General features: G+C 46.3%; 1 protein-coding gene and 1 long non-coding RNA gene across 17 annotated transcripts in view; one reads left to right on the plus strand and one right to left on the minus strand.

Annotated features, from left to right (window-relative positions):
* Positions 1-17,941, minus strand: part of LOC138988565 (uncharacterized) — a 114,671-nt gene that overhangs the window by 58,978 nt on the left and 37,752 nt on the right. The window lies entirely within an intron of this gene.
* The window catches only part of AFAP1L1 (actin filament associated protein 1 like 1), a 79,860-nt gene that overhangs the window by 24,180 nt on the left and 37,739 nt on the right, over positions 1-17,941 (plus strand). For all 6 annotated transcript variants that reach the window (XR_011464843.1, XM_070374592.1, XM_070374593.1 and 3 more), the window contains 4 exons: positions 12,108-12,236; positions 13,313-13,396; positions 14,166-14,263; positions 15,187-15,295. Coding sequence is in view for 5 of the 6 variants with exons in the window: in XM_070374592.1 (XP_070230693.1) it covers positions 12,108-12,236; positions 13,313-13,396; positions 14,166-14,263; positions 15,187-15,295 (420 nt within the window). In the remaining variant the exon portion in view is untranslated. The remainder of the gene's footprint in view (positions 1-12,107; positions 12,237-13,312; positions 13,397-14,165; positions 14,264-15,186; positions 15,296-17,941) is intronic.

Below are 17,941 nucleotides of genomic sequence, written 5' to 3' on the forward strand. Positions count from 1 at the left end.
AGGTGCCCGGCAATGAGATCACAAGTCAAAGAGCCCACCAGCTGACTAGGTAGGAACCCAAACAGGGTTTCTTATTCCTGTGGCTTGCTGAAGATGTGTTATTTACTTGCTTTTTGTCATGGAAATTAGACCTTTTACCTTTCAGATCTCTAAATAAATCTGACCTTCTTTGCACTGGGAGCCCATACTGGTTGTAATGGAGGCCTTTTGCTTCAAGGTTTCACTTAGACTGCACCAGGGATGCAGTCCTGGGAACAGGTGGCAGTGCTTTTTTCCTGTGGCTTAAATTTCTGCTCTCTACCACCTCATACTGTTTTCACTTAGGTGGGGAGGGTGGAGGAGCAGACAGAAAACTGATCTTAGTCTTAGTTGGGTATTCACCAGGAACAATAAGCACAGAGTGGTATAACCTTAGATAAATTTTTAAGTAGGATTCTAATTTTATTTGACAAACTTTTTTGCATCCCTGTGAACAGTTATCAACTCGGATTTCTATGCCCCCTCTCTGTCCCACCTGGTTAAAAAAAAAAAAAATGAAGACTTATAACAATGATTAGACTACTTCTCCCTGGTTTTTCTTGATTGGAATTCACTGTACCTCCCTAAGGCTCAACTAAACCAAACAAGATCAATGAAATGTATTCATGGTTCTAAATAAAATCTAATCATAAAAGGAAACCTTGTCCTGATGCCCCGTCTGCCCACAGACACCAGAGATGACCTGGACCAGGAGCAAAGATGGGAGGTGGGTGGGGTAGGAACTAGTGGAGATTTTTCCTGGGATGGCAGGGACAGGATTCTGGGCTGTATCACTGCCCCTCCAGCTGAAAGATGCTGGCCCTCCACATGGCATGGAGGGAGTCCTTGGGAGGGGAGCACTCTGAGAAAAGGGGCTCTGCTGCTACTGCTAAGTCGCTTCAGTCGTGTCCAACTCTGTGAGACCCCATAGACAGCAGCCCACCAGGCTCCCCCGTCCCTGGGATTCTCCAGGCAAGAATACTGGAGTGGGTTGCCATTTCCTTCTCCAATGCATGAAAGTGAAAAGTGAAAGTGAAGTCGCTCAGTCGTGTCCGACTCTTAGTGACCCCATGGACTGCGGCCTACCAGGCTCCTCCGTCTATGGGATTTTCCAGGCAAGAGTACTGGAGTGGGGTGCCACTGCCTTCTCCAAAAGGGGCTCTACCACCTCCAACTGCCATAACCACACACGCTCAGTGTCAGGCCCAGGGCCATGAACAGTCCATGTGGGGAGGAGGGTGCTTACAGAATCCCACAATGTCCTCCTGCCCTGAGAACTCCCTTCCCTTGTGCCTAGCACACCTGAATCTGTTGGGGAGTTACACAAATGAAGAGAATGCCATTGAGATCACTGAGCACCATATGTATCTTTTTATTTCATCTCTATAGCAATCATGCGCAGAAGCTACTGTTTTACCCCCACTGTTTACAGATGAAGAATTGAATGCTAAGAAAAGTTAAGACGTTTCCCCAAGCAGAAAATGGCAGAGCTGGGTGGGGGCCCAGATTTGTATACCCTGAGCTCTTAGCCACTCTTCTATGACATACAAGCATCAAACCTAGTGTAAATCTAACACTAGATATTCTTATTTTCAATTAGTTGTGTGACTGTAGCTAAGTCACATAAACTCTTGAACCCTCACATTCCACATCTTTAAAATCAGAGTGTTAGACTGGGTCATCAAAATATTCAATGAATGGATGCTTGTTGGGCATCTACTGTGATTGAGGCACAGATTAAGACATGTCCTCACAAAGTCTGTTACCACAACTATAGCAAATCTGTCACTAAATACTATCTGGTCAATACTCTGGATGTGCACAATTCTGGGGAATATTAGGAAGCAGCAACAACAATAATGTGGCCCTGTTGATGGCTCCAGGCACAGCACCGAACAAAGTGCCCTGCAAGCATAATCTTAACCTAGTTACCCCAGCCTAGGAGGCTGGGACCCCAGTATTCTCACTTTACACATGAGAAAACCATGGCTCAGAGCTCTCTAATGTGCCCATCTTTGTACAACTCGGAAGTGGCAGCACAAGAAGTCCAGCTCAGAGGTCTTGCCCCAAAGCCCTAATCACTGTGCTCTCCCAAGCAAGACTTCATGTTCCAGCTAGTTACAGTCGTCTGCAGGGGCTCTTATTCCCACCTTCACTCAGTTGTTTCAGAAAGAGATGTCTAATGACAATTTTTTAAGGAAGAGGGAGGTCTTCCCACAGTCTGTATGTTCACGGACATGCCCTCTAGTAGGTTTTCTGGTGGCATATTTTTCAGAGGTTTAACCTTGGAATCACCTGGAATACTCCTTAAAAATGTAGATTCCTGGGTCCTAGTATAGAGCCTACTAAATGAGACTCTCAGATAGGAGGTCCAGCAAAACCCTGGGAGAGGTATGACCATTTGTCATAAGCATCATTATACGTATATGATTTCTCTCCAAATTAAATTCTTTGATAGCTTAAATCCTTGTGGTTTGAATTCTACGGTATTAAAGACGAAGGTACTCTCAAAGGCACATCTGTATTCACCACACCTGAAAGCTAGCTTTGGGGGGAGAGTCCTTATTGTCTTTAAAGAACAGTTCAGTTCAGTTCAGTCGCTCAGTCGTGTCCGACTCTTTGCGACCCCATGAATCGCAGTATGCCAGGCCTCCCTGTCCATCACCAACTCCTGGAGTTCACTCAAACTCACATCCATCGAGTCAGTGATGCCATCTGTCGTCCCCTTCTCCTCCTGCCCACAATCCCTCCCAGCATCAGAGTCTTTTCCAATGAGTCAACTCTTCGCATGAGGTGGCCAAAGGACTGGAGTTTCAGCTTTAGCATCATTCCTTCCAAAGAAATCCCAGGGCTGATCTCCTTCAGAATGGACTGGTTGGATCTCCTTGCAGTCCAAGGGACTCTCAAGAGTCTTCTCCAACACCACAGTTCAAAAGCATCAATTCTTCGGCGCTCAGCCTTCTTCACAGTCCAACTCTCACATCCATACATGACCACAGGAAAAACCATAGCCTTGACTAGACAGACCTTTGTTGGCAAAGTAATGTCTCTGCTTTTGAATATGCTATCTAGGTTGGTCATAACTTTCCTTCCAAGGAGTAAGCGTCTTTTAATTTCATGGCTGCAGTCACCATCTGCAGTGATTTTGGAGCCCAGAAAAATAAAGTCTGACACTGTTTCCACTGTTTCCCCATCTATTTGCCATGAAGTGATGGGACCAGATGCCATGATCTTCGTTTTCTGAATGTTGAGCTTTAAGCCAACTTTTTCACTCTCCACTTTCACTTTCATCAAGAGGCTTTTAGTTCCTCTTCACTTTCTGCCATAAGGGTGGTGTCATCTGCATATCTGAGGTTATTGATATTTCTCCCGGCAATCTTGATTCCAGCTTGTGTTTCTTCCAGTCCAGCGTTTCTAATGATGTACTCTGCATATAAGTTAAATAAGCAGGGTGACAATATACAGCCTTGACATATACTCCTTTTCCTATTTGGAACCAGTCTGTTGTTCCATGTCCAGTTCTCACTGTTGCTTCCTGACCTGCATACAAATTTCTCAAGAGGCAGATCAGGTGTTCTGGTATTCCCATCTCTTTCAGAATTTTCCACAGTTGATTGTGATCCACACAGTCAAAGGCTTTGGCATAGTCAATAAAGCAGAAATAGATGTTTTTCTGGAACGCTCTTGCTTTTTCCATGATCCAGTGGATGTTGGCAATTTGATCTCTGGTTCCTCTGCCTTTTCTAAAACCAGCTTGAACATCAGGAAGTTCACGGTTCACATATTGCTGAAGCCTGGCTTGGAGAATTTTGAGCATTACTTTACTAGCGTGTGAGATGAGTGCAATTGTGTGGTAGTTTGAGCATTCTTTGGCATTGCCTTTCTTTGGGATTGGAATGAAAACTGACCTTTTCCAGTCCTGTGGCCACTGCTGAGTTTTTCCAAATTTGCTGGCATATTGAGTGCAGCACTTTCACAGCATCATCTTTCAGGATTTGAAAGAGCTCAACTGGAATTCCATCACCTCCACTAGCTTTGTTCGTAGTGATGCTTTCTAAGGCCCACTTGACTTCACATTCCAGGATGTCTGGCTCTAGGTCAGTGATCACACCATCATGATTATCTGGGTTGTGAAGATCTCTTTTGTACAGTTCTTCTGTGTATTCTTGCCATCTCTTCTTAATATCTTCTGCTTCTATTAGGTCCATACCATTTCTGTCCTTTATCGCGCCCATCTTTGCATGAAATGTTCCCTTGGTATCTCTAATTTTCTTGAAGAGATCTCTAGTCTTTCCCATTCTGTTGTTTTCCTCTATTTCTTTGCATTGATCGCTGAGGAAGGCTTTCTTATCTCTTCTTGCTATTCTTTGGAACTCTGCCTTCAGATGCTTGTATCTTTCCTTTTCTCCTTTGCTTTTCGCTTCTCTTCTTTTCACAGCTATTTGTAAGGCCTCCCCAGACAGCCATTTTGCTTTTTTGCATTTCTTTTCCATGGGGATGGTCTTGATCCCTGTCTCCTGTACAATGTCACGAACCTCATTCCATAGTTCATCAGGCACTCTATCTATCAGATCTAGGCCCTTAAATCTATTTCTCACTTCTACTGTATAATCATAAGGGATGTGATTTAGGTCATACCTGAATGGTCTAGTGGTTTTCCCTACTTTCTTCAATTTGAGTTTGAATTTGGCAATAAGGAGTTCACGATCTGAGCCACAGTCAGCTCCTGGTCTTGTTTTTGCTGACTGTATAGAGCTTCTCCATCTTTGGCTGCAAAGAATATAATCAGTCTGATTTTGGTGTTGACCATCTGGTGATGTCCATATGTACAGTCTTCTCTTGTGTTGTTGGAAGAGGGTATTTGTTATGATCAGTGCATTTTCTTGGCAAAACTCTATTACTGGCCAAAAGCTTTCTTGTAACCACGATGTAGAAGCTTCTCCCTGGGATGACATTCTGCTGGTAAGTCAGGTATAAGCTTGAATCACTTGTTTTTTTCCTCTGAGATCGACATAGTTAGGGCTCTAAAGTTCAGTGGGCTCAGTGGAGAAAGACCCACTGAGCAGGATCTCAGCCCCACAATAAGGGTCTCCCACTCATCCAGTGAGAGGACTTCCAGATAAAGACCCCCAGTGACCCAGCTCAGCAAGCAGGCTTTGAGGGGCCATCCGCCTCCTCCCTGCCCCAACCTGGCCTCCCTTTCTCTGAGCCCAAGTTCTCTGATAGAGGACTCAAGAGTCACAGGGAAATGGAAGCTTTGAAGTCAGAAAGCCTGACCTTACAACTTACTGGCTGGGTGACCTCAATTCTCTAAGCCTCTGCTTCCTCCCTCATAGAACACAGACACCTGTGTAGTTTGCGAGGATTAAATGAGATGATGTGTGTTAACTGCCCAGCATAATGGTAACTACTCAGCTCAATGAATGGTTCTTGCCCACTAAAGCTACAGGCTGAGCTTTCTCCCAGGGCTCACGCTCCCTCCACCATCTGCTGCCCACCACTTCGTAACAGGCTCCAGAAACCAATGCCACCAGGATGAAGCAGCTCCTCACTCCCCATGTGCTACTCCCAGATTTACTTAGCTCCCTCCTTTGCTCTATTTGGACTTTTGTGATCACAGATCAGTTAAACAAAAAACACTTAGAAGTCAAGGGCCCATGTTAGAAATCCTATCGAGTACCAGGAAAAACAAAAGCAAAAAAAGGTGTTATAATGCTTGGGTACTTAAACTCGTGTTTTTAAATGCACGAATCTCACTCGGAGACTACCTGTCCTCACTTTAGAAGCAGGAGAGCTTTTAGAAACCAGAATGCTGCCACAAGAGGCACTTGCTGATAGCAGCAAGAGGAAATTTGTGAGATAAAACCTCACAGACAAAAGAGAGGGAGATAGGAAGAGGAGGAAGGAGGGAGAAACAGACAGACTGATTTAAGGAATACAAAGGCTTGGCAATCTGAGATCATTTATTGAAGGACAGCAATTCTCAGAAAGATGTGGCTGGGGACAGGAATGCTTGGGGGTCCCCAAGATGCTTTCCAGGGGTACCCCTAAGGTCACCTACTTTTACATAGTATTGAGACCTTACATGCCCTCTTCATTCTCACTCTCTTACGGGTACACAGCAGAGTTTTCCAAAGGCTATATGATGTGTGACAGTGTGGTAGCTTTCAAGGTTAATGGGATGTGTGACTATGTATTTTTTTCAATTTTTTCAATGTTTTCAATTCAAGCTTTTCTCAGTTTTCAGTTCAGTTGCTCAATAGTGTCCGACTCTTTGTGACCCCATGGACTGCAGCACATCAGGCTTCCTTGTCCATCACCAACTCCTGAAGCTTGTTCAAACTCATGTCCATCAAGTCAGTGATACCATCCAATCATCTCATCCTCTGTTGTCCCCTTCTCCTCCCACCTTCAGTCTTTCCCAGCATCAGGGTCTTTTCCAATGAGTCTGTCCTTCACATCAGGTGGCCACAGTATTAGAGTTTCAGCTTCAGCATCAGTCCTTCCAATGAACATTCAGGACTGATTTCCTTTAGGATGGATTGGTTGAATCTCCTTGCTGACCAAGGGACTCTCAAGAGTCTTCTCCAACAACACAGGTCAAAAGCATCAATTCTTCAACACTCAGCTTTATAGTCCAACTCTCACATCCATACATGACTACTGGAAAAATGATAGCTTTGACTAGATGGACCTTTGTTGGCAAAGTAATGTCTCTGCTTTTTAATATGCTGTCTTGGTTGGTCATAGATTTTTCTTCCAAGGAGCAAGCATCTTTTAATTTCATGGCTGCAGTCACCATCTGCAGTGATTTTGGAGCCCAAGAAAATAAAGTCTCTCACTGTTTCCATTGTTTCCCCATCTATTTGCCATGAAGTGATGGGACCGGATGCCATGATCTTAGTTTTCTGAATATTGAGTTTTAAGCCTACTTTTTCACTCTCCTCTTTCACTTTCATCAAGAGGCTCTTTAGTTCTTCTTTGCTTTCTGCCATAAGGGTGGTGTCATCTGCATATCTGAAGTTATTGATATTTCTCCTGGCAATCTTGATTCCAGCTTGTGCTTCACCCAGCTTGGCATTTCGCATGATGTACTCTGCATATAACTTAAATAAGCAGGATGACAGTATACAGCCTTGATGTACTCCTTTCCCAATTTGGAACCAGTCTGTTAGAACTATGTCTAGTTCTAACTGTTGCTTCTTGGCCTGCATACAGATTTCTCAGGAGGCAGGTAAGGTGGTCTGGTATTGTCCCATCTCTTTAAGAATTTTCCATAGTTTGTTGTGATCCACACATTCAAAGGCTTTAGCAGAGGTAGATGTTTTTCTGGAACTCTCTTGCTTTTTCAATGATCCAGTGGATGTTGGGAATTTGATCTCTGGTTCCTCTGCCTTTTCTAAATCCAGCTTGAACATCTGAAGTTCACGGTTCACATTCTATTGAATTGTGAATTCAATAGAATTGGAGAATTTTGAGCATTACTTTGCTGGCATGTGAGATTAGTCCAATTGTGCAGTAGTTTGAACATTCTTTGGCATTGCCTTTCTTTGGGATTGGACTGAAAACTGACCTTTTCCAGTTCTGTGGCCACTGCTGAGTTTTCCAAATTTGCTGGCATGTTGAGTACAGCACTTTCTCAGCATCATCTTTTAGGATTTGAAATAGCTCAACTGGAATTCCATCACCTCCACTAGCTTTGTTTGTAATGATGTTCACTTTGCATTCCAGGATGTCTGGCTCAAGGTGGGTGATCACACCATCGTGGTTATCTAGACCATGAAGACCTTTTTTGTATAGTTCTGTGTATTCTTGCCACCTCTTAATATCTTCTGCTGCTGTTAGGTCCATACCATTGCAATCCTTTATTGTGCCCATTTTTCATGAAATGTTCTCTTGGTATCACTAATTTTCTTGAAGAGATCTCTAGTCTTTCCCATTCTATTGTTTTCCTCTATTTCTTTGCATTGAGCACTGGAAGGCTTTTTTCTCTCTGTGTGTTATTCTTTGGAACTCTGCATTTAAATAGCTATATCTTTCCTTTTCTGCTTTGCATTTCACTTCTCTTCTTTCCTCAGCTATTTGTAAGGCCTCCTCAGACATCCATTTTGCCTTTTTGCATTTCTTTTCTTGGGGATGGTCTTGATCACTGCCTCCTGTACAGTGTCACAAACCTCCGTCCATAGTTCTTCAGGCACTCTATTAGATCTAATCCTAATTGAGATCTGATTCTCAATTTTAAGTGATGTTAAACTCATACTGGTTTCCCCAGTAGCTCAGTGGTAAAGAATCCACCTTCAATGCAGGAGACCTGGCTTCAATCCCTGGGTCAGGAAGATTCCCTGGAGGAGGAAATGGCAACCCACTCTAGTACTCTTGACTGGAAAATTCCATAGTGTAGCAAAGAGTCAGAGACAACAGAGCACGCATGCATGCAAAGCCAATACTGGTAGATACAACTCACACCAAAAGCCCTTTGGGGGTCTTCAATAATTGTTAAAATTGTACAGTAATATTGAGGCCAGAAAATTTCACAACCACTGGTAGAGAGATAAACAGCCACTGCACCCTGTAACCTTGACACCCCTGCATGATAGCAGAGCAGCGTCAGAGATTTTCAAACATGAACCACGGCTGCAGGCCACAGGAAAGTTCCTATGGTTACCCTGTGGTGCCTTCCTTATAGCACATCCACAGCCTTCCTGGTGACAAATTAATTTCTAATATGTGTGTGTGTCTGTCTGTGTGTATGACAGGAATGGAGGAGAAATACAGTGGGAGAGAGAGAGAGTGATACCCCAGAACAGTATCTTTTTCATTTTCTAATTTCCCCAAGTGGCCAGACTGGCACAAAATTAGAGTAAATAAGGAAATATTTTGGAATTGAGTTACTGACTTTTGGTGTGTCTGTTGGTGCCAAAGAGGTTTGTGTTTCCATTTGAAAAGATTTCCTCCAAAACAGATACAACTTGGCCAAAAAAAAAAGTGAAGTCTTTTCAGTTCAGTTGCTCAGTCACGTCTGACTCTTTGCGACACCATGGACTGCAGCATGCTAGGCCTCCCTGTCCATCACCAACTCCCAGAGTTTACCCAAACTCATGTCCATTGAGTTGGTGATGCCATCCAACCATCTCTTCCTCTGTCATCCCCTTTTCCTCCTGCCTTCAATCTTTCCCAGCATCAGGGTCTTTTCAAATGAGTCAGCTCGTCGCATCAGGAGGCCCAAAGTATTGGAGTTTCATCTTCAGCATCAGTCCTTCCAATGAACACTCAGGACTGATCTCCTTTAGGATGGACTGGTTGGATCTCCTTGCTGTCCAAGGGACTCTCAAGGGCCTTCTCCAACAACACAGGTCAAAAGCATTAATTCTTCGGCACTCAGCTGTCTTCACAGTCCAACTCTCACATCCATACATGACCACTGGAAAAACCATAGCCTTGACTAGACTGACCTTTGTTGGCAAAGTAATGTCTCTGCTTTTAAATATACTGTCTAGGTTGGTCATAACTTTACTTCCAAGGAGTAAGCGTCTTTTAATTTCATGGCTGCAATCACCATCTGTAGTGATTTTGGAGCCCCAAAAAATAAAGTCAGCCACTATTTCCACTGTTTCCCCATCTATAGTCATGTCCAACTTTTCGTGACCCCATGGACTGTAACCTATCAGGCTCCTCCGACCATAGGATTTTCCAGGCAAGAACACTGGAGTAGGGTGCCATTTACTTCTTCAGGGGATCTTCATGACCCAGGGATCAAACCCGGGGGATCCTGCATTGCAGGCAGATGCTTTACCATCTGAGCACCAGGGAAGCTAAAACCTGGCTAAAATGACTTTAAACAATTTTTTGCTTCAAAGAGAGAGCCTTTCCCTTCCAGAACCCTTGCCCAGTGGCACCTCAGAGGGTGCCAGCTCCTTTCACTTGAGCTCTGGAGTGATGCCTGGAGGTGTACCACACAGCAGCTCCAAGAATCATGCAAACCTGGGATCAGCCTGGCTCCTCCTCTTTTGAGCTGTGCTACCATCTCACAGGTCCCCCTCAGCTTGAGAGTCAGGTCCTAGAAAATAGGTATCCTGGAGGACCTACTCACAGGCGTGCTGCAGGGATGAGATAAAACATGGCATGGAAAGCCCCTACTCAGAGCCCAGCGCTAGAGAGAGCCAACGAGGTAGGGGCTGTCAGTAACAGCCTCAAGCTCATTTCCAACAAATTTGGGGTGATTTTGGAATGGCACAGAAAGATTACATCATCATATTTTTCCAATGAGTGCTACTCTCTGTACATAAAATTTCTGTTTTTTAAAAAGTCCTCACGTGGTCATCTCTCCATTCCCTCTCTCATCTAACACATATAGAGCACCCAGTCTGAGCAGGTGAACTAGATGCTAAGGAAGCTAAGACTGACAGTTCACACCTCCCAGAGCCCACAGCCTCCCCTCTTCCTGAGACAGACATGCAGACCTCACAGCACAGATCAGCACGGCAGATACTACAGTGACAGTATTCATAGCTGACTTGGGGTGGGATTTACTATGTACGGGCCAGGCACTTCCCATACATGATACTGTGAGGCAAGTGCTGTTATTTCCCCTTTACAGAGGGGGAAATTGAGTCATACAGGTTAAGCAACTTGCCAAAGGTCCCATGGCTGATGAATAACAGAGCCTGAACATGAACCCAGGAAATCTGGCTCCAGGACTGATTCTGTCATGCTCCATGTTACAGCCCCTCTTACACAACCCGACCTGTAGCTGCAAGTCAGTCTCACCTCTTTCTCAGAAGGTCCTAGTGGGGAGAAGCACGTGGATTTGGGAGTCAAGAGACCAGGGCTTAAATCTTGACTCTTCTACTTGTCCATGTAACTTTAAGCAAGTTACTTACCTTCTCTGAACCTTAGTTTCTTCAACCAAAAAATGGGCTTGACCATCAGACCAATCTCAACTTGGTAGGGCCCTATAAAATACTGCAAAGCAATGTAAGTGCTATAGTATAAAGTACAAAGTGAGGAAATTCTGTTGAGGTTCTGCTGGCTGTACGGCCCTGGAGAAGCTGTTTAACCTCTCTGAGCCTTAGCTGCATCCTCCACGTGATGGAGATAATAAAATACATGGCCTGAGATTTAAATAAGACAATATGTATGAAAGGGATTAGCACAGCTGGAAATAATTGTTCAATACACGTGAGCTCATATTATTAGGCACAAGTGATTGGCAAGCTGCAAAGAGGGACAATACTACTTCTATAGAGAAGTCAGTCTTTGGCTCTAAGGCAAACCAAGTCCCAAGATATTGCTTTGGGACAGAGAGACATTGATGACATCATGGTCTTGGTATGCTTCAGTCTTTTTAAAGGACTCTGTGCTCTAGGCTTTGCAACTCTGTGTGGTATCAGACCAGCAGCGTCAGTTTTAGCTGGGAGCTCGTCAGCAATGCAGAATCTCAGGCCCCACACCAGACCTCCCAAGTCAGAATCTGCATTTTGACAAAATCCCCTGGTAATTCCTTGTATACACTCAAGTCTGAGAAACACTAGTGTAGCATAGAGAAAAGAACAGCAACAAGAGTTTTTGGCCAGGGGTGGGAAGGGTTAATGTTTAGTTTGGCTCCTGTCAAGTCACCGGAAACAGAAGGTTCCAGAGATTGAAGTGTATAGACTGATGGGACAGGAAGGCTTCCTTCCTGCCTTGTGTCCTGGACGGCCAGAGCTCCTGCCTGGGACCTCCGCTGACCCTTGAGCTCAGGGAGGAAGGACCCTGGGCCTGCAGAGCAGAGGGCAGGCTGGGACAAACAGAGGGCTCGATGCCTCTGCTCAAACTACCTGGGAGGCTCAGTCCTCAGGCCAAGCCCAGATGAGGTCTGAGGAGGAGAAGCGGGGAGCAGGGAGGCCGGAAAAACGTCACAGTTAACTGAGCAGGGCTCTCCCAAGGGAGGCTGGTGGCCAGCGCTGGGACAGCTGTGTGAGGGCCTCTGAGGTCTCCGTGTTGCCCTGGGCCCTGTCCTCTGGCTCCTGCTTCCTCGGGTCCCGCAGGGTGGGGGTGGGGCCCACACCCTGGACACAGCCGTGACTGTGCTCCACGGGCTTCCTCCTCAGTGCTGGAGCAGCTCCTCCCCGAGCTCACAGGGCTGCTCAGCCTCCTGGACCACGAGTACCTCAGTGACACCACTCTGGAGAAGAAGATGGCCGTGGCCTCCATCCTGCAGAGCCTGCAGCCCCTCCCAGGTAGCCGTCAGCATGCTGCCCAGAGCTTCTCAAGAACCCTCAGTAACTCCCCAGGGCCTGCTGGCAGGAGGAAGGAAACCTCACAGCATGGCCATTCAGCTCTCTTCATGGTCTAAGCAGCGTCCCCATGCACTCCAAGCTTCGTCCACCACAGCCCTGGCTGTGCTCCTGGTCCTCCTCCACCCCTGGCCCTCTACAAACTCACACAACACACATGCCATACACACTCATGTACACACCACTACCACACACTCACACACACAACATGCTCTCACATAGACCTCACACAGTAACAAACACACATCACACATAACATACCCCACATGTTCTATCAACACACTCACTTATCACATACACATAGCATATATGCACAACACTCATGCACACTCTGACAGACGTATCACATACACATCACACTGTCCTGCACTCAGATGCACGCTCACACACTCCCTCTTGGCTTTATGGGTAGTATGCCTGCCCCTCCATCTCCACTCGGGCCTTCCCTCTAACTCCCCACAGACTCTCTGCCTCACTGTGTTCTCAGCAGCAAAGCTTTCTCCTCTGCTCCAGCCTTTCCCCAACCTCAAGTGAGCGCACAAGATGGTATGTGTAAATCAAGAGCTCAGTAAACTCTAAAGGGGCTGTGTCCTGTCCCGCGGGGTTGGAGGGGTCTGAGTGACATCGGGGGGGGTCACCATTGGTTGAAACTGAGCCTCACTTCCCATGGACAATGTCCTCAGCCACTCTCACAGGACTGCTGGAGAAAGAAAGGGGCAGCAGTTTGCCGACTGGCCCCCAGCTGTCCCCAGAGCAGCGCCTCTACTTTGTCCTTTATATTGGGCTCTGGGCATCCTTTCACTCAGAGAAGGAGATCCTCAATAACAATGGAAAAAAGGAAACAAAGTTTGAAAGCTTTGGAGATGATTTAGGATAAGCACATGCTTTGCTACCTGAGTGCTGTGTCCTGTGCAGGACAGAAGTCTGAGTGGGCGGGGGGGACTAGCCATCCTCAGCAGCAGCAGCAGTCCTGGCCCCCATGCCCCTCACTGCTGGCCTGCTCTCCTCCTTCCTCACAGCCAAAGAAGTCTCCTACCTGTATGTGAACACAGCAGACCTCCACTCTGGGCCCAGCTTCGTGGAGTCCCTCTTCGAAGAATTTGGTAAGCTACTCTCTGCTGACCTCAGCTGGAATCTGTCCTTCCAGCTCATGTGCATCATGCATGTCCACCAGCTCAGTCTCTAGAAGGGTCCCCTGCATCTGGGTCTGGCTCTAACATTACAAAATTGAGTCACCTCAGAAAAGTCCCTTTGCCTCTCTGGGCCCTGCCAGGTCTGAAGTCTAGTCAAAATCCATAGTTACAGGAAATCATCCCCTAGATTTGAGGAAGGGTAGGGATGTACACACAGGCCGAAGAATGCTGGCAACAGGGCCTTGTCTCGTCTGCTGCTAACATCCATCTTAGTAGCTGCCTGGTCTCTGAGCTGAGCGGTCTGGCAGCTCAGCAGAAAATGGAGCTGTGAGGGACTAGCAGAGGCACCTAGCATATGGGAGCAGCCAAGCCAGGCCTCGTGCAGGGTGTGTGCAATCCCTGATCTATCCCAAGGGAGAACAGCACTATACAACACAGGGAGAAAGCTGTGGGTCAGATGAGAGGATTCACGGACTGACAGACTTTGGGAAAACACCGTGCCTTCATTAAATAACCCTTGAAAACTTCCAAAGCACTGTACCAAACTGCATTATCCCATTTGATTCCCTGAAACACTGGGATTATTGTGACCACTTTATGGATAAGAGGGATGAAGTCACTTGCCCCGGATTACTAATGGAGGGGGTGCTTGGGCTTCCTGATCCCAAATCTAGTCCTCTTCTCACCCTGCCGTGCTCATCCTCCACCTACTCTGTCCTAATGGCCCGACTCCCCATAGACTGTGACCTGAGCGGCCTTCAAGACATGCCAGAGGATGAGGCGGAGTCCTGCAAAGCAGCCAGTCCTGAGCCAGCCAAGAGTCCATCTCTGAGACACGTGAGTTCTTACACTCTCTGGCCCTCTTTTCCTCTGGAGGAGGTAGAGAAACTCTAAACTCTAATGCTGGGGATCCTCTTGACCATGAGAGATCTACTCTCTCTTCAGTGTGATGGTTAAGGGCATAAACAGCACTGTGAGAACATTTCAATGATTCATGATGATGAGCTCACTGTGCCAGTGCCGAGCAGGGATAATGTGGTAAACTGACCTGTCCCTTCAGGCCCAAAGGACTTGCCCACCCCAACTTCTGATTTCAGAAGCACAGGAGGAGTGATGCGGAAAGCTCTGGATCACAAGATGGATGGCCTTTGCCTTCCTCCCTTCTGCTGTGTGGCAGATCACTTCCCATCTCTGAGCCTGAGTTTTCACCTACAAAAATGAAGGTCTGGATCACAGACCAAAAATGAAGTTCCCAGCCTTTGGGGCCATGAAATTAGAGCAGGGGGCCCAAATCACATCAAACATTATCTGTTGACTGCATAATTCACTATCATCACCACCATAAATGGCACCAGTTGTTGACCACTCATCATGTCCTTCCAGTACTCCTGCCTGGAAAATCGCATGGACGGAGGAGCCTGGTGGGCTGCAGTCCATGGGGTCGCTAAGAGTCGGACACGACTGAGCGACTTCACTTTCACTTGTCACTTTCATGCATTGGAGAAGGAAATGCCAACCCACTCAAGTGTTCTTGCCTGGAGAATCCCAGGGACGGGGAAGCCTGGTGGGCTGCTGTCTATGGGGTTGCACACAACTGAAGCGACTTAGCAGCCGCAGCAGCATGTCCTTTCATATTCAGAGACTGCATCCTGCCTTCTAGGAGCTCCTGTCCCTCTCACCCCCAGGCCCCTCCCTGTCACCCTGCTCCCCATGCTCTCCTGGTCTTCTGGTCTTCACACACCTCCTCTGTCCTCTTTCAGACAGCTGACCTGCCTCCACCACTCCCCAACAGGCCTCCGCCTGAGGACTACTATGAGGAGGCCCTTCCCCTGGGACCTGGCAAGTCCCCTGAGTACATCAGCTCCCACAGTAAGTTCTGGTCCCTGAGGGTTGGGGGTGAGGGGGAGAAGGCTCCTGTCCTGAAGCTCCTGTGTGTCCTGCTGGGGCTAAAGCGCCAAGCCTGGCACCATCCCGCCATACCCACGTACTGGGGAAGAGCGTGGGAGACCCTGACCTCTCCAGTGACAGCCTGGGTGGGCGGGCCAGTAGGCATGGCCTGGGGCTCAGGGGCTGGGGTTCCAGACCCAGTTCTATGTGACCTTGAACAAGCCTCTTCCCCTCTCTGGGCTTCTGTTCCTCTACCCTTGAAATAAGAAAGAGGGGCTAGATGCACACATATCAAGGTATTAGGGTGGAAGGTCACGAGTGCTGCGGCCTGGGTATAGGGACTTAACATCACATACAAGAAACTGTATTACGGTTTTGGGTGATGCACCATGTGTAGTTGAGCCTGCATAAGATATCTATCCTATCATTTGGCAGCACAGAGGAATATTCTTCAACCATCAAAAACTACATGAGACGGGTCTGTCTGTGCTGATCAGAAATGAATCCCAGGATACATACTGGAAAAAAAAAATCAGAATACTGCATATAACATGATCCCATTTGCTTTTAAATAGGGTACTCACACATGCATTTAACAGTTTTTCTAGAATATGCAAGAAACTCTTGACAGTATTTTCCTATAGGAAATGAATGAGCAGAAATCTGGGTGAAAGGGAACATATTTTCCCATTCACACTCTTTTGTAGTGATTGTGCTTTTCATCATGTTGTAGTAAAATACACATGACATAGAACTGACCACTCCAACTGTTTTCAAGTGTCCAATCACTGGCGTTTAGTGCATTCACAGTGTTGTGTAGCCATCACCACTATCAAGTTCCCAAACATCTTCGTCAGTCCAGAAGGAAAGCCCATACCCAGTAAGCAGTCACTTCCTATTCCCCTCTCAACCAATCTGCTTTGTCTCTATAATTTGCCTCATCTGAATATTCCATTTAAACAGAATCATACAATATGTGACCTTTTATGTCTGCGTTATTTCACTCAGCATAGTGCTTTTGAGCTTCATTCATGTCACTGCATGTATCAGTACTTCCTTTTTATGGACAAATAATACTCTATTGTATGAATATACCATATTTCGTTTATCCATCTGTCAGTTGATGGACATTTGGGTTGTTTCCATCTTCGGGCTATTATGATATATTATTCTTATGATTAATAAACTAGTTTAAACAAAACTAGTGAAATGGTGGACTTGGACCAGGTGATCCATGGCCCTCTTCAGACTTGGGACCTATGTCACTGCCAGCAGCTGTTTATGTGAAGCAGCTGACTTTATTTTATCCACTTGAGGACAGAGAAGGAGGGGATGAAGTGCTGCTAGACCCTTAATCCCAGGACAAGCCCTCAGCTGGGTGAGGCTCTTTCCCCTCCCCAGAGAGCTCAGATGGGGCAGAGAAGCTGCCTCCTCGAGCAGTGGGGATCCTGGGGTGGGAGGGAAGGGAGTGCCTCAGGAAAGGCCAGGGACCTTGTCCAGGAAGAGGGTGCCACGCCCGACAGGAAGTATCCTTCCCCTCTCACCAGCCTGCCAGGTGTCTGAGGGCTTTCGGTGCTCCCTCCCTCTCCCACCTGCGCCTCCTCCTTTCCCACCCTCACTCCTGGCCTGAGTACCCCATTCCACCCCACAGGGATGTCTCTAGCATCTGAGACCTCAGGATGTCTGCTGGGAAAAGCAGGCTGTGAGCCTCACTTGAGAGATATAACTGGGCATCCCAGTCACTGGGAATTTGAGTGCTGCCATCCTCAGAAAAACAGTAGGGCTGAGAGCCCAGAGCAGTGCTCTGATGAACAGCGTGGTGTGAGAGCAAGTTGGTCTGAAAGCAGGCAGGCTTCCTGGAGGAGGGGGTGGGCACCTGTCCCCTGCGCTAGCAACTTCAGTTCTGATCCAGGTTCTATCACTAGAAAAGTGTGTGGCCTCAGTTTCTTCATTTGTGAAGTGGGTCTGATACCTCCCTCCCTGCACTACAGAAATCAAGATAGTTATAATGATGTCTAGCATTTGTCTAAGATGTTTTCTGTGCCAGACTTTATACTGAGAGTTCATATGCATTATATCACTAATCCAGGGTAGGAACTGTTCATGTCAATTTTATAGGTAAAGAATCTGAAATGCAGAGAAACTGTTTTCTTTCCAAGGTCACTCAGTAAATAATGGAGATAGATTTGAACTCAGATCTCATTAACCCCAAAGCACATGCCATTAACCCACTGAGCTTCAAAGTATGCTCCAGAGACCATCCGTATTAAAATAATCTTAAATGTTAAAAAAAATCTGATTCCTTGGAATTCCATACATTTTCTATTTTTACATATGTTTAAAACTATCCAGTTAAATAGGTTTTTCCATAGTGCAGATTCCTCAGTTCAGCCCACACCAGTGACTCAGAATCTGTGGAGATATAGTTCAGGGATCTAAATTTTTTCTTCCTTTTTATTTTTAATTGGAGGATAATTGTTTTATAGCATTATGTTGATTTCTGCCATATATCAACATGAGTCAGCCATAGGGATCTGCATTTTTTAAAAGACCCCAAATGAATGTAAGTTGGTGCAGCCATTAAGGGAAAAATATGGAGGTTCCTCAAAAAACTAAAAATAAGAGTTA

This window comes from Bos mutus, chromosome 7 (genome assembly GCF_027580195.1).
Source record: "Bos mutus isolate GX-2022 chromosome 7, NWIPB_WYAK_1.1, whole genome shotgun sequence".
Taxonomy (NCBI): Eukaryota; Metazoa; Chordata; class Mammalia; order Artiodactyla; family Bovidae; genus Bos; species Bos mutus.